The sequence below is a fragment of the Barbus barbus genome (genome assembly GCF_936440315.1).
Source record: "Barbus barbus genome assembly, chromosome: 20".
In the NCBI taxonomy this organism is placed as follows: Eukaryota; Metazoa; Chordata; class Actinopteri; order Cypriniformes; family Cyprinidae; genus Barbus; species Barbus barbus.
Window position 1 is genome coordinate 14,695,983 of NC_136748.1, and position 13,719 is coordinate 14,709,701.

The window sequence follows — 13,719 nt, forward strand, 5'->3', positions numbered from 1 at the left end:
CACTGTGGTCAGCACTAACCATGTTTATCCTCGTGTATGAAAACTTGTATGTAATGTAGACTGGGTCTACATTAAAAACATATTTTCTTTAACCCTCCGTAGGTTTGTCAGAACAGACCTTCAACCCATTTTTTGGGTCACAACCACGATCCACTGCTTTAGCAAAACTAAATCACAATAAATGTACTGTATTGCTGGAGCATTTTACCCTGAAACAAATTCAGTAATTCCTTGGATATAAATGCCCTCTGTGATATCAGCACATATCACTACACTAAACCGGCCCAGATTGGATGTCCACTTGGATTATTTGTGTGTGATTTAAAGTAGAGAGGTCATGTACTCTATGCCTGTAGAACAGAAAGGCCATTCCTAATCTACAATATAAAGGAAAGACTTGTGGCCAAGTAATCTACACCTTTCAACTGATTAAATAAACAGAATACAGTGTGCGTACCAGAAAACATAGCAAATGTCTAGCAAATAACATCTTGAAATGATTCCTAGTCAGCACTGTGCATTATTAGTTTTGACTTCAGGATGATAATTGTAAGAGTCCACTCAATATCAAATTACAATAGCAAAACGCTTAAGTCTTCACTTTCTGAAAGCTACAATGCATTAGGTGTACTGAGGAACCACTTTTTCTCTGAGATAAAATTCCATGAACAGCCACTTGTATGTACTTGTGGACAAAAAGGTTAAGGCTGAAATTGGTTTAGACTGAACTACTTCAGAAGACATTTTGGCTTCTATCTTTTAGAGGACCCTGACAAGATGTTAGCTGCTCAGACTTACATGTTTTCACTGTAAAGGATGAATGGAATGAAAAAAAAAAAGAATCTGCTGTTGAAACTATTTATTTTCAGCAAATTTAATAAATGAAATGCATGGAAAGCCATTAACGTGATTTAATGTCAGTTTCAGTTGTGACAACATGCCCCATACTGGGAATGTTAATATTAAAGCATATAATCTATGGACAGGTCTAATGAAACATCTCAATAAACAAACACAAAGAACAAAAAGAGAAATGGCCTGCGTTGATTAGTTCACCAAAGGCATTCATATTACCAGTCTAAGTGGATCTCCATTATTAATGAACAGTTATGGCCACTCTGAACAAGCAGAGAACATTGTGAGACAGAAAGTCTCAAATAGACTACAATATGATCTGTTCTGAACATTTTGCTGTATGAACAGCAGCACAGCTCAAATCTAAATGAAGAAGACAGCAGTTACATTGCTCAGATCCTACTCTCCTCAGCACTAGAGGTCATTTAACAGTCCCCACAAACCTAAAAGACAGATTCAATCCAATACTGTAATGAGAGCTAAACCTGACTTACTTTCCTCTGATGATAAATGAGGAGTTTAGAGGACGAAAAACTCTTTTCGATGTATGAAATTATGATGATTGATAAATATAATATCCATTAAATGCATGTTTCCGAGTTAAATATTTTTACAATAAAGATACGACTGTCTGTATATGTTTACATTTAGAGACACCTATTGATTCTACTAGGCTAATTAATTTTCTACATCTTAAAAATGTATTGTATCATCGTTTATTTAATATCGTTCTGTGCAATTCAATTAGCGTGCCAATTTAAACATTTTTCAACACACACAGCATTATTTCAGTTTAAACTAAAACATTTTGCCCACCTTTATCCTTTTGATCACTTCTGCATGATCCAAGAACACTTAGTTTAAGGACTCAGGTAAGACTTCTTCACAGAGTAAATACAACCCGTGTAAATTTCCTCCTCAAAACGATCAAAACCCGTGAACATTGAGCGCGAAGATCGCCTCCAGACGCGCACAGATGTCTGGAGAGTTCCCCGACACGTCAATGCGCACAAGTGTGAGGCACCTTCAGTAACGACCAGCCTTCTTATATAATGCTAGAAAACTATTGCATTGTTCCATCATGATTTCACACACCTACCCATCGGCTCAACGATTAAATGTAATCAAATAAAACTAATTGCATTAAATAAAATAAGAAAAAAATGAAATAAATAATTTAACTAGGCATTAATTCAATAAAGTACCATTTAAAATCAAATAAAAACGTGAAAATATAGAATATTTGGTCGTCAAACGCTCCTATAATGTCCAACATGCTTTTTAATTAGGCATAGTTTCGTATTATTTAAATATTCTTTGTATTTGTAAAGTAAGAATACGTAAATTAATGAGTCACTTAAACTAGAAGTTGACCTGTTTTCTTTCTTTCTTTTGGTTCGATGATGTATCATGAGCTGTAAGGCAACATAAACTACTGAGCTTGATCAATATATTGTACGTATGATGTTGAGGAGGAACTGGAAGCACAAAACAAATTTGAATAAAATGTCAAAGTAAATAAAGCACTCATGCAATAAAAATGAACAATTTTACATGCATAATAAGAATAAGATTTGATAAATAATAATAATAAAAAAATTGACCAACTGTGAAACAAAGAAATGATGCTTGAACAGTATAATGACAGGAACGCCCTGGAGTGCTGCCTCATCCATATTCAACAATAGTGACATCTATTGGTTACTGCTGGGCAAAAATATCAGTACATGCATCACTACAAAGGTCACACAAGAATCTCATTATGGCTCCTTCATAGTTTTTATTATCCTTTCTGAATAAAAAGTGTACAATTACAAACATGTTTAGAGACAATAGGCATATTACACCTAACATTCTCTACTAATGTTTAGTGGCCATCCAGTCCACTGACCTTCACATTTGAATTCAGGGGACAAATGACAGATTTTCAATTCATACAAATATGCATGAAATAATGCATTTGTAAATGTAATGTTTGTGTGTGTTTGGATTAGTGTATAAACAATACTACAGGAAATGAGTAAATAGCACAAAAAAAATCTATTTAAATTCAATAGTAAATAATAAAAATGCATTTGATAACGTGGAATGTTGCATGATAAAATGTAGTCAAGTTTTCATGCTTGTACTTCTTTCAACAAATCAGATTTCTGCTTTTGCAGAGCATGTTACTTGGCAAATAAAATTTCTCAAAGAAAGATTGAATTTTTTTAATTCATGTATTTCTTTCAGTCCTACAAATATGAGGATACAATAATGAATCTGGAATTGAAACCAGATTGAGAGACATGCACAACCAAAGACAACTTAATAGAAATCTGTGAATCAAATGATCCCAGTAAATGGATCGCAATACTCCACAACAAGACCTCATACTCTTAATACCCCTAACACTGCTGGTCAGTTATTGCTGTGAGATGGTTATTTTTCTGGGCTCGGGCACTCTTCCTCCTCACATGGCTTGTCAATTTGGGTTGAGTTGGCAGGAGCCTCACTGTTCTGTGTGGGCAAGAGAAGGTACTCCAGCTCTTCTGCGTTGATGGCCACCCTTTCAGGCGACAGCCACCGCTTGAACTGCTCCAAAGCACTGCAGGATAGACAAGACCAACTAATTACACACAAACCAAAGAGCTGATTAAAGATTCATTTAACCACAGAAATAAATGCCTTTTTTTTTTAATCATCAGCACAGAGAAATTAATCTTTTATAATTACCTAGAGCTCTGAATAATAGCCTAATTAATGAAAAAAATCTCAATATTCTAATTAAAATATTGCAACTTCAGAGGACCTCAGGACCATCTACAAGTTGGTAAGGTATCACCATTCGCTACTCTCACCAGGGTGGGCTTCTTATCTGGCTAAGCAGCTGCAAGCATATTTTGCACACTTGCTATGGGTAATGTTGGGTCACAGACGCAATCCAAGAGTAAGTCAACAACAGCGTAGCTCAAGCAGAATAAATTAAGTATTTTAGATTGGCCAAGTCTGAGTCCTGACCTTCCTCTGACACGTTACTGTGTAATCTAAAGTAGACCATTCCAGTGAGAAATTGTAGAAAATATATATATGCTGGAACACTCTGGTGTGGGTAGAATGCTCCTAAAAAGTATAAAAATGCAAAGTAAGAGCCAACATCACAAAATTATTCCATTAATGACCCTATTTATTTTATTTTCTCAATGAAAGACACTGTTACATTCATTAATGTTATATATAACACTATATATATATATATATATTTTTTTTTAAGACTTATGTTTAAGGCTCTATTTATTTGATCAAAAATACAGTAATATTGTGAAATATTATAATTTAAAATAAGTGTTTTCTATTTGAATACATTTTAAATTGGAATTTATTCCTGTGATTGCAAAGCTGAATTTTTCAGCATCATTAATCCAGTCTTCAGTGTCACAAGATCTTTTAGAAATCATTCTTATATGCTGATTTGCTGCTCAAGAAACATTTCTTACTACGATCATCATCAATGTTGAAACCATTTCTTGTCATCAATGTGCTCCTTAATATTTTAGGGATAAATCTAATCATGATTATTTGATGAATAGAAAGTTAAAAAGAACAACATTTATTAAATGTTGCATTTTTATCATATGTGTAGACAATTATCCAATTTGCAGACATAAGTGAGACTGAATAGTTCAAGATCCCTGAGAGCAACAGATCTCATTCTTACCTCTGATCAAAGTTCCCTTCCTGGAACAATTCGGAGGTTTGGGCATCATGAAGGAATCTATCCCAGCATTCCTTTTTAGCCTGGGACAAGGAACAGAGCATTTCCCTTGATGTTACTTCGTTTGATTGTCCCTTTATCCTCTTCAATCGATTTTCTGTAGCAACATAACATGCTCTTAGAAACCAAATCAACAGTCGTATTAAATAACATGCTTATCAAATGTAATTTCCTGTACCTAAACTGGCAATGTAAACTTCAGAGTCAGCCATTGGTTCCCAGGGGCAGAAAGAGGCTCTGGGAGAGTCGGTTTGAGGGTTTCCTGGAGAGGAAGGCTCAAATGAGTCTGTAAACTGTCCACCATCCGGTTCCTGAGGCTCTGGCAGACTGGAGCAGATCTCAGACCACAGATCTCCACTAGATCGGACCGCATTGGTTTCAAAGTCGTCAATCATCACGTTTCTAGTAATTAAAGCATTCATTTTAATGAAGAATCAGCGACATGCGTGTTGTAAACACATGGGATATGAACATTCACGGTTTAAAAATTAAATGTCAGGTTTCTATTGCTAAATTTTAACAGCGATCCATTATTACTCGTCGTTTACATAAGAAGGTAACGTTATCAAAAGTCTTAATGTTTGTTGACATAACTAGGTCTCAAGCGACCTCATATAATGTAACGTTAGTAGAAAATGATCAGTCAAAAAATTAACATTGCAGTGCTTACCTTAAAGTATAATGTTCTCAATACACCTCAGACCTAAAAGAAAATATAAAAAAAGGGTGGAAATACAAGAATTAGCATGTAAAACCCATCCTTCTGTCTTGCTTTGCCTTCACTGCTGCTGAGGGGCACGTAACCGGCAGGGATTACCCACCGAATTTGATTGGCCGTTACCCATGTCCATCAATAATTCCGTGATTGTGATTGGTCGTCGAGATATGTTTGGAAACGCTACTTCCGTTTACTTCTTCAGCACGTTGACATCGGGTCGAAATTTACGAGTAAGGTTTTTGTTGTCTTGACAGTTATGTACTTGTTATTCATATACACCCATTTAGTCTCTGTTACCATTTTAAAACAGTATTATGCAAATTTGTACACGCGACGCTGCATGTTGCTCAGGGATATTTATGGTTGTGCTTTAAAAAACTATGTACAACATCTTTAAAGCCCAGTTTGTTGTGTATATACTAATATTTTGTTATTTCACTGTCTATGTGGTGTTCGGCGTGTGAAATGTAGGTTAGGTCCGATTCTCACGTTTGTTGACCTGAATCAAGGACGCATGCTGGATGCATCAGTGGTTTGACATCCAAAGACAGGTAGATCCAGAGATATTATGCATCACAAATTCAGTTACTTCTTTGGTTTTGTATAGTTTACACAAAATTAAATGCATGTCATTTTTTTTTTTTTTTTTACAACACTTTTGGAAAAAAAACATCTTAAATTAGTTTAGGTTTGCTGCTTTTAGTTAGTCTCCCAGCTTGTTAAGGCTGCTGAGTTAGCTGGATTTTAAGGGGTTTCAGGGACTCTGAAGACCAGCTTGACAGAGTGAGTTTTACAGACTGTCATAACTTGGCAGTTGTTGTAATCCAAACATCATTTGTTGCAGGCTCAGCTTGTTAGGCAATGCAGACCGTGCTCAGACTGGCAGCAGTAGCAGTCCCTATGGGTTTGCTGCTCTCCAGAACCATGGCATGGATCTCTAGTGGCAAAACACATATAGAACTCATCACCCGCTTAAGAGGTTAGTAAAACAATACTTAGATGTTATTGTACATCTCAATACACAAATGTCATTTAATGTACATAGATTCAGTAGTAAAGAGTTTAATGTTGTCTTTCTGTGACAGATCATGGAGTTATCCGCAGTGACAGAGTGTTTAATGCCATGCTTGCCACTGATAGAGGGATTTATTCCAGAGACCACCCTTATGCTGACTCTCCCCAGTCCATAGGTGAATTTCATACATCAGCAGGCATATTGATTTGAATATATGAAGAAAACTGAAAAAAAAACGCATAGCTATCTTTCACTCACATTGTGTGTGTCCGTGTCTTTGTGTGTGTGTTTTCTACAAAGGATACAAGGCTACAATCAGTGCCCCTCATATGGTATGTCAGACAAACACCTCTGAAATAGGTGTGACTGTTATATTTAATATACTATAATGAATGATTTGTTCTGTAGCATGCACATGCTCTTGAAGTCCTCAGTGACAAGTTAACAGAAGGAGCTTCAGCCTTGGATGTGGGTTCAGGAAGTGGATATCTCAGTGCATGCTTTGCCAGAATGGTGAGTGCTGTGTTTTTTCAGCATTTCATGCATGAAAAAAGATGTACATCCAAGTTTATAATAGTATTTTTGTCATAGATTATGATTATATATTTTTTTTATTTGTTATTTTTCATTAAAATGACGTTATCTATATGTAGTAGATTGTGTTTAACACACAAAAGAGTAACACACTCAGACACACAGAAGTATAGAAATTCTACATCGATTTTAAAAAAACTGCGCTGGTATCGGATTGGATCGGTATCGGCAGATACTCAGAATTTTCAGGATCGGATCGGTTCTGAATAAATGGTATCGTTGCATTCCTATATATATATAATTGTTTTTTTTTTGTTTTTTTTAATTAATAATCGCTGTTATTTTTAACTTCTATTTATAGGATCATGTGACACTGAAGCCTGGAGTAATGATGCTGAAAATTCAGCTGTGCTTCACATGAATAAATTATATTTTAAAGTATTTTAAAATAGAAAACTTATTTTAAATTGCAATAATATTTCACAAAATTTGTTTTTTCTGTATTTTTGATTAAATAAACACAGCCTTGATGAGCATAATAAACTTAATGAAAAAACTAATTCTACACCAACATGAACGATAATTCAAATTTTATCAAATAAGACGACACAAATCTTTATAACAAAATTATATACAGTAAAATCTAAACATCTGTCATCACATTTTTTTGTATTCTTAAATTATTTACATAATTATTTTATTCTGCAGGTAGGGCCCTCTGGAAAAGTAGTGGGAATTGACCACATAGATGAGCTGGTGCAAACCTCTGTGAAAAATGTCCAGACGGACGATCCAGAATTGCTTGCCTCTGGACGAATTAAAGTAGTGGGTGAGTGATTAAAATAATTTTTTAAATAATTATTGTTTTTTTTTCTTGTACAATGAAGCACAAACATTCTCATCGGACCTGTTTATGACAACTTGTTTTTGTGAAATGTTTTTTTTTCCCCTTGCAGTGGGTGATGGACGGTTTGGTTATCCTGATGAAGCCCCCTATGATGCAATTCACGTTGGAGCAGCAGCTCCTACACTCCCTAAAGCAGTATGCATATAATGAATTAGACTTAATTGTTGCTCACATAGCCTGCAGTAGTCTTATTTAAACATATGCATCAACAGCTCCTGGAACAGTTGAAACCAGGTGGGAGACTTGTTTTGCCTGTGGGCCCAGAGGGTGGAAGCCAAGTTCTGGAGCAGTATGACCGTCAGAGCGATGGTACTTTCCTCAGAAAAGCGCTGATGGGTGTGGTTTACGTCCCACTGACAGACAAACTCCGCCAGTGGCCAGGGTATGCGTCCAGTCCTTATATAAAAAAGCAGAACAGAGTGATTTCTATTGCACTGGAGCTCATCACAACTGTGTGGCTGTTGATTTGTTTCTCTTCCCAGTGATGAGCTCTGATTGCAGTATGGTTGCCCCTGCAGGAGATGGCGCTGGTGCTGTGGTTCAGAAAGCCCTTAGGGCTGAAAGAATGCCTCTCATCCCATCTCCACCTGCTGCCTAGCATACTCGTCTCGGTCATTCAGGTTCTTGACTTAAAACTGAGGTTCAAATGCTGCGACTGCTAGAGGACTGAAACGAATGCTGTATTTTCTGAGGAGGTGTCTCTTCACATACTTAAACTGAGTGAGCAAGAACTTCCATATGTAAGGCTTGTGATCTCAGTAGCTTCATAAGTGGCCATGTGTTCAGTTTTAACATACTATACAGCAAGAAGCAGTTATATGTGGAAACGTGACTGCTACCGTGCTACCTTTTGATGAATTATTTCGATGTCTCACTACTAAGGCTTAAATAAATGGGAAACAAAAATACTTTTAGCTAATGAAATTTAAAAACTTATTCTCTGTCTTTTGTAGTCTGTGCATGGAGTCAGAATTTGGGTTGAAGTGTTGCTGTTGTCTAATCGACTGTGTAATTTGATTTGTTTGATTTTAATCTGAAAAAATTTATATTAATCTACACATTAAATGTAGAATGTTAATTGTGTACACAATTAAATATAAACATAGTGTAAGCCCTTGTGCTGTTTTTTTTTATTGAATAAAGCTCAGTATACTATGATGTGTGATTTCTAAAGTACCTTAAATTCAAGAATTATGAAATATATATAAATACATAGAAATGCATTAAAAGATGTAGAAAAAAAAGAAAAATGAATGAATCTTGTGAAGAGGTATGGCAGTGTTATTAGGTAGAAATATGTCCTTTTTGTGAAAAAGGTAAAAATTAATTCACTTGTGTAAAGATTACATGTGAAGAGTTTATTTGCAAAAATCATGTTTTTATTGTGTTAATTAGCTGCATTTTTGTAATTTTTTGATTAAGATTATTTGAAATGCACAATTAAAAAAATATATTCTTTGTTATCTGTTTTTGCAAATGAACACTTTGTATGTTCAACAATAGCTATTATTGATTTACATGTTCAATGTTCAGCAAATGTGCACATTAAAATAACTCAAAAATGTATCAAGTTACAAAAAATGGAAAGAAATCATACAAAAATGGGAAGAAACAAAAAATTATACAAAAACGTATGTAATGCATGTAATTAGTTCTCCGAAAGTGTGTAGAATAAAAGTAGATACAAAACTTCACACAACAGCTCATTCGTAAACACGTGACGTCATATGATGTCATCAACCCAAGACGGAAGCAGTTCTGTCTCTGAGCCGCTGGATGGCATGCTTCACGTGTGTGAAGGGGAAGGTAGCAGGTTTAAATGCGTTACTTTGCGTTGGAAAAAGAGAAAACAGTCGTTTTCTGAGACACTTGTATCGGAACACAAACGTGAGTGTTAAAACTCTGGGAACAGCGCAAGTGTCCTTCATAAACTTGAACTTCTCCAAAAAACAGTCCTACACTGCAGCGCACGCCATGGACACTAAAGATGCCACAGGTGAAGAAGACAGCTGTGATACGGACAGCACTGGAAGAACAAACCGTGGTAAACGTAAAAACGAGGAGATAGATGAGGCAGCGAAACAAGGCGACCGCAAGAAGCAGAAGAAACAGCTGCGTGCCGGAGAGCGGTACGTGCCTCCTCCACAGAAACGCAACCCGGGTGTGAGTTTCAGTCGAGAACATTTTGCGGAAACCTCCTACTATTTTGAAGGTGGTCTTCGTAAAGTGTGTCCTTATTATTTTGATTTCACAACTTACTGTAAGGGACGCTGGATTGGTAAAACACTACTAGAGGTTTTTAAGAGTGAATTCCGGGCGGAGTCTCTGGATTACTACAATAAGGCTGTCAAAGAAGGGCGTATTAAATTGAATGAAACACCAGTGGATGACCTGAATATTATATTAAAGGTAAGACATCATGTGACAACACTCACTGACTGTCAATCTATGCGTGCTGGTTTGTTTAACGTACTTGTCTTTTGCTCGTCTAGAACAATGACTTTATGAGGAACACAGTGCATCGTCATGAGCCCCCTGTGAATGGGAAGCCCTTGGAGGTTCTGGTGGATGATGGTGAAGTGGTGGTGGTGGATAAACCCGCCTCACTTCCTGTGCATCCCTGTGGCCGCTACCGTCACAATACTGTCATTTTCATTCTGGGAAAGGAGAAAGGCCTTCGTGGCCTCCACACAGTACATCGGCTGGACCGCCTCACCTCAGGGGTGCTGCTGTTTGCTCGTACACTCGAGGTCTCCAAAAAACTGGATGCTATGATTCGTGAAAGACAGGTAAGACAAACTTTCTGAACGACACATATTTGGCGCACAGTCTGAAAAATTCTGCATTCTGTCAGTCACAACTTTATACTGAATGTAGGACACATCCTCTATAAAACAAGGCATGACTACTAGTATAATGTGTGGAGAAATGTTGCTATATTTGAAATGCATATGCTTCTCATAATACAGTTATGCTTATGCAAATGTAACCTTGCAGACAAATCTGTTTTATATGGTTATTGATGTCTTTATTTAGTTCAAATAAATATTACATATGTAAACTTTGACTTTGGGCTAAAATCTTTTAAAAACATTTGCCTGTGCATCAAAGAAACATGTCTTAAACTTGTTCCCATGTAAACTGTACAAATCCTTCAACTTAATTGAAAAATGGATAGAAATGCATTTGGCAAAAGAATAAAGAGAAACATTTGGAAAATGGGTTAAGAAAAGCAATTACACTGCTTTTAAAACTCACATTTAAATATCAGTTATTATGTGTTTTGTTACAATTAAATAACATTCTTAACATGAATTCAAGTTTTTTGTATATATATATATATATATATATATATATATATATATATATATATATGTATATGTATTTGTCTGTTTGTAAAGTGAATTATTAATGTATTATTTTGATGTTACATTTCACTATATTTTTAAACATTAATGAAATAAATGGAAGAAAAATGCAATATTGTGGCCACAAATTATGAATCTGCTTCCTCAACGTAATATATGGCCATGTTTTATTAATTTATTTAACCGTTTTTTTACCCCTGCATGTCATGTGGAGGTCTCTATACTAAAAGATTAGCTAGAAATGACAGTGCATGCAATCTCTAAAAGTCAGGAATTGTCAGACAAAGGTCTATAACATGTATTTAGAAAATAGATGAGGTGAATTTTCATTTTATGCAGATTTTAACTACTTTTCTTTTTCTCACAGTTAGAGAAAGAGTATGTGTGTCGTGTGGAAGGGGAGTTTCCAGAGAGTGAGGTTGTGTGTGAGGAACCCATCCTGGTAGTGTCCTTCCGCGTGGGCCTCTGTAGGGTGGATCCCAAAGGCAAAGAATCCCGTACAGTTTTCAAGAGACTAAGCTATAACGGGCACTCTAGTGTGGTCTGCTGTCTGCCTCTCACGGGACGTACTCACCAGATTCGTGTTCATCTTCAGTTCCTTGGCTTTCCAATCCTCAATGATCCTATCTATGGGTCTTCTGCATGGGGTCCAAACAGAGCCAAAGGAGGGCTAGTGGGTATGAGTGATGAAGAGCTTCTAGAAGCTCTTATAGAAGAGCATCGTTCAAAGGAGAGTCTGCACTTGTTGGATTTGCCTGATGAAGAGGTCTCAGGAAAGCAAGGGCAGAAGACGGAGTGTATTGATGGTGCTCAAGGACACAATGACCAAATAACTGCACCTGAGTCGAGTGGTGTTGCGTGTGATGACATTTCCTTTAACTTGACACAGGAGGAAGTGAAGGCAGAAGGTAGTCAAGAACTGCACAAGAGCACATCTGCTGTTGAGATTGAGGGGGAGCTGAATGGCGCTCATAAAGAAAAGGATTTAGTATCAGATGAAGCCTCCAGAACTGCAAAATCGAATGCTTTTGTCAGAGATAATTTATGTGGCGAGTGTAAAATTGTGCGACCTGACCCAACGGAGAAGGACTTGATTATGTACCTACATGCAGTACGCTACAAAGGACCTGACTTTGAATACTCCACCCAAATGCCTGACTGGGCTAAAAAAGACTGGCTTCAGGATTAAACTGAACTCCGATCTATTCATGCCTCGTTTGTTACTTGATATATAAGGATTGGGTTTAAAAAAAAAATCTTCCTCCTTTTACTGAATATATTCAGTCTGAATTCAAAATTATTTTTTAATTTCTTTTCATTTAAATGTTGAGGATTTCTTAGTCAGTACTGCGGTGCATTTCTTTTTTTTAAATTCCTTCTATTTGAAAAGGACACCATCTGACATGAACATACAGCAATTTTTTTTTGTGGGAATGAAAATAATGCATGTTTTTTTTTAAATATGCTTTTCTTCTCCCCCTTCAGTAATAGTGTGTTAGAACAATTTTAATTAAAATGCCATGCAAATGCCATGTTATGCATATAAATGAAGCTGAGGTTTTTATTTGTCTAATGAAGTCCCCATTTTCAACCTGTTGTGAACTAAAAACCACCAAAGAAAGTCAGAAATAGATCGCAGTATAAACTAAATTAAAAATATTTTTATTTGTATTGAACTTCATCATAGTTTCAGACAACTTCAAATCTGACTTTACGCACAGGCTATAAACAACAGTAGTTCCACACCAGCAGGTTTTATAATATAGCTGCATAATTTTAGGGAAAAACATTTTTTGGCACAAAATCATTCTTACATTTTGGCACTTTGTTTTTTAAGATGCTTTGACAATGTCAAGTACACATCCGCTGGCCTTAATGAAGTAACATTAAATCAATCTGAATATAAAAAGGATGTTCTTTCTAGCAAAACATTTTGCAATATAACTGACATTTGCTAAGATTCCAGTTTCATAAAGGATTGACATCACAAAACACCACTTTTTACATACAATCTTTTGCATTCTAAATGATGCGTATCTTTCAAATACATACTGAACACAGAGGTAACACTCACAGTCCTGTATAGGGTTCAAATGTAGTATTGCGTTTTTTCATAAATCTGGGATATATTAGTGAAACATGTCCACACACTGAAGCATTCAGATTAAAGAACATTGTTGTAATTGGCCTATATACTGATGGGCAGTCATTCTTTTTTTTCTTCTTTTTTTTAAAGAGGTACTTCTATGGCTCTGGCAATAACAAATTGATCTTTCCTTACAGCTTTAATGAAAAGTAAAAAAAAAAAATATTTTATCATAACATGCGATAAAATGTGTAAAACAGTTATAGCAAGCACATCTATGCCAAGTGTTCCTGGCATAAATTGTGTAAAATTACTGAGTGGATTATTTGAGTGCTTTTTAAGTGTATAATAATTGAAAATTGTTTGGAGAACTTAACTGGTTGAGTCTAAAAAAAAACAGTAAAGAAATTGATAATGATTGTGACCTTTGCTAAATTATTAGTTAAAAAGCTCATGGCTTGGTTGTTTATAAGATCAGGCAC

General features: G+C 35.8%; 3 protein-coding genes across 5 annotated transcripts; 2 read left to right on the top strand and 1 right to left on the bottom strand.

The window, feature by feature from the left end:
* Window positions 1-2,249: 2,249 nt before the first annotated feature.
* On the bottom strand, window positions 2,250-5,428 carry LOC306885964 (coiled-coil domain-containing protein 32). 2 transcript variants are annotated; one of them, XM_079442801.1, is made up of 5 exons: window positions 5,280-5,428; window positions 4,788-5,011; window positions 4,553-4,706; window positions 3,856-3,957; window positions 2,618-3,442 (listed from the first exon to the last, which is right to left on the bottom strand). In XM_079442801.1, exons 2-4 carry the CDS (start codon window positions 5,002-5,004, stop codon window positions 3,882-3,884), a joined length of 447 nt encoding a protein of 148 aa, XP_079298927.1. In that variant the 5' UTR covers window positions 5,005-5,011; window positions 5,280-5,428; the 3' UTR covers window positions 2,618-3,442; window positions 3,856-3,881. The 2 variants fall into 2 exon arrangements, with proteins under 2 accessions (XP_079298926.1, XP_079298927.1); XM_079442800.1 differs by lacking the exon at window positions 3,856-3,957 and having other exon boundaries at window positions 2,250-3,442.
* Window positions 5,429-5,494: 66 nt separating this feature from the next.
* LOC306886046 (protein-L-isoaspartate(D-aspartate) O-methyltransferase-like) lies at window positions 5,495-9,244 on the top strand. 2 transcript variants are annotated; one of them, XM_079442903.1, is made up of 10 exons: window positions 5,495-5,557; window positions 5,799-5,878; window positions 6,172-6,306; window positions 6,413-6,517; window positions 6,643-6,674; window positions 6,751-6,855; window positions 7,585-7,705; window positions 7,833-7,918; window positions 7,996-8,165; window positions 8,266-9,244. In XM_079442903.1, exons 3-10 carry the CDS (start codon window positions 6,189-6,191, stop codon window positions 8,276-8,278), a joined length of 750 nt encoding a protein of 249 aa, XP_079299029.1. In that variant the 5' UTR covers window positions 5,495-5,557; window positions 5,799-5,878; window positions 6,172-6,188; the 3' UTR covers window positions 8,279-9,244. The 2 variants fall into 2 exon arrangements, with proteins under 2 accessions (XP_079299029.1, XP_079299030.1); XM_079442904.1 differs by having other exon boundaries at window positions 5,536-5,689; window positions 8,266-9,019.
* A 283-nt stretch (window positions 9,245-9,527) lies between these two features.
* Window positions 9,528-13,625, top strand: LOC306886165 (pseudouridylate synthase RPUSD2-like). Its single transcript, XM_079443072.1, has 3 exons — window positions 9,528-10,192; window positions 10,276-10,572; window positions 11,519-13,625. Exons 1-3 carry the CDS (start codon window positions 9,560-9,562, stop codon window positions 12,338-12,340), a joined length of 1,752 nt encoding a protein of 583 aa, XP_079299198.1. The 5' UTR covers window positions 9,528-9,559; the 3' UTR covers window positions 12,341-13,625.
* The last annotated feature ends 94 nt before the right edge of the window (window positions 13,626-13,719 follow it).

Coding starts and splice junctions, on each gene's coding strand:
- LOC306885964 (XM_079442800.1), bottom strand. CDS start 5,004: ATGATTGACGACTTTGAAACCAATGCGGTCCGATCTAGTGGAGATCTG. Junction 4,707..4,787: donor AGTTTACATTGCCAGTTTAG/GTACAGGAAATT, acceptor ATGTTGCTACAG/AAAATCGATTGAAGAGGATA. Junction 3,443..4,552: donor GAAGGGAACTTTGATCAGAG/GTAAGAATGAGA, acceptor TCTATCCTGCAG/TGCTTTGGAGCAGTTCAAGC.
- LOC306886046 (XM_079442903.1), top strand. CDS start 6,189: ATGCAGACCGTGCTCAGACTGGCAGCAGTAGCAGTCCCTATGGGTTTG. Junction 6,307..6,412: donor ACTCATCACCCGCTTAAGAG/GTTAGTAAAACA, acceptor TTTCTGTGACAG/ATCATGGAGTTATCCGCAGT. Junction 7,706..7,832: donor TGGACGAATTAAAGTAGTGG/GTGAGTGATTAA, acceptor TTCCCCTTGCAG/TGGGTGATGGACGGTTTGGT.
- LOC306886165 (XM_079443072.1), top strand. CDS start 9,560: ATGGCATGCTTCACGTGTGTGAAGGGGAAGGTAGCAGGTTTAAATGCG. Junction 10,193..10,275: donor ACCTGAATATTATATTAAAG/GTAAGACATCAT, acceptor TTGCTCGTCTAG/AACAATGACTTTATGAGGAA. Junction 10,573..11,518: donor CTATGATTCGTGAAAGACAG/GTAAGACAAACT, acceptor TTTTTCTCACAG/TTAGAGAAAGAGTATGTGTG.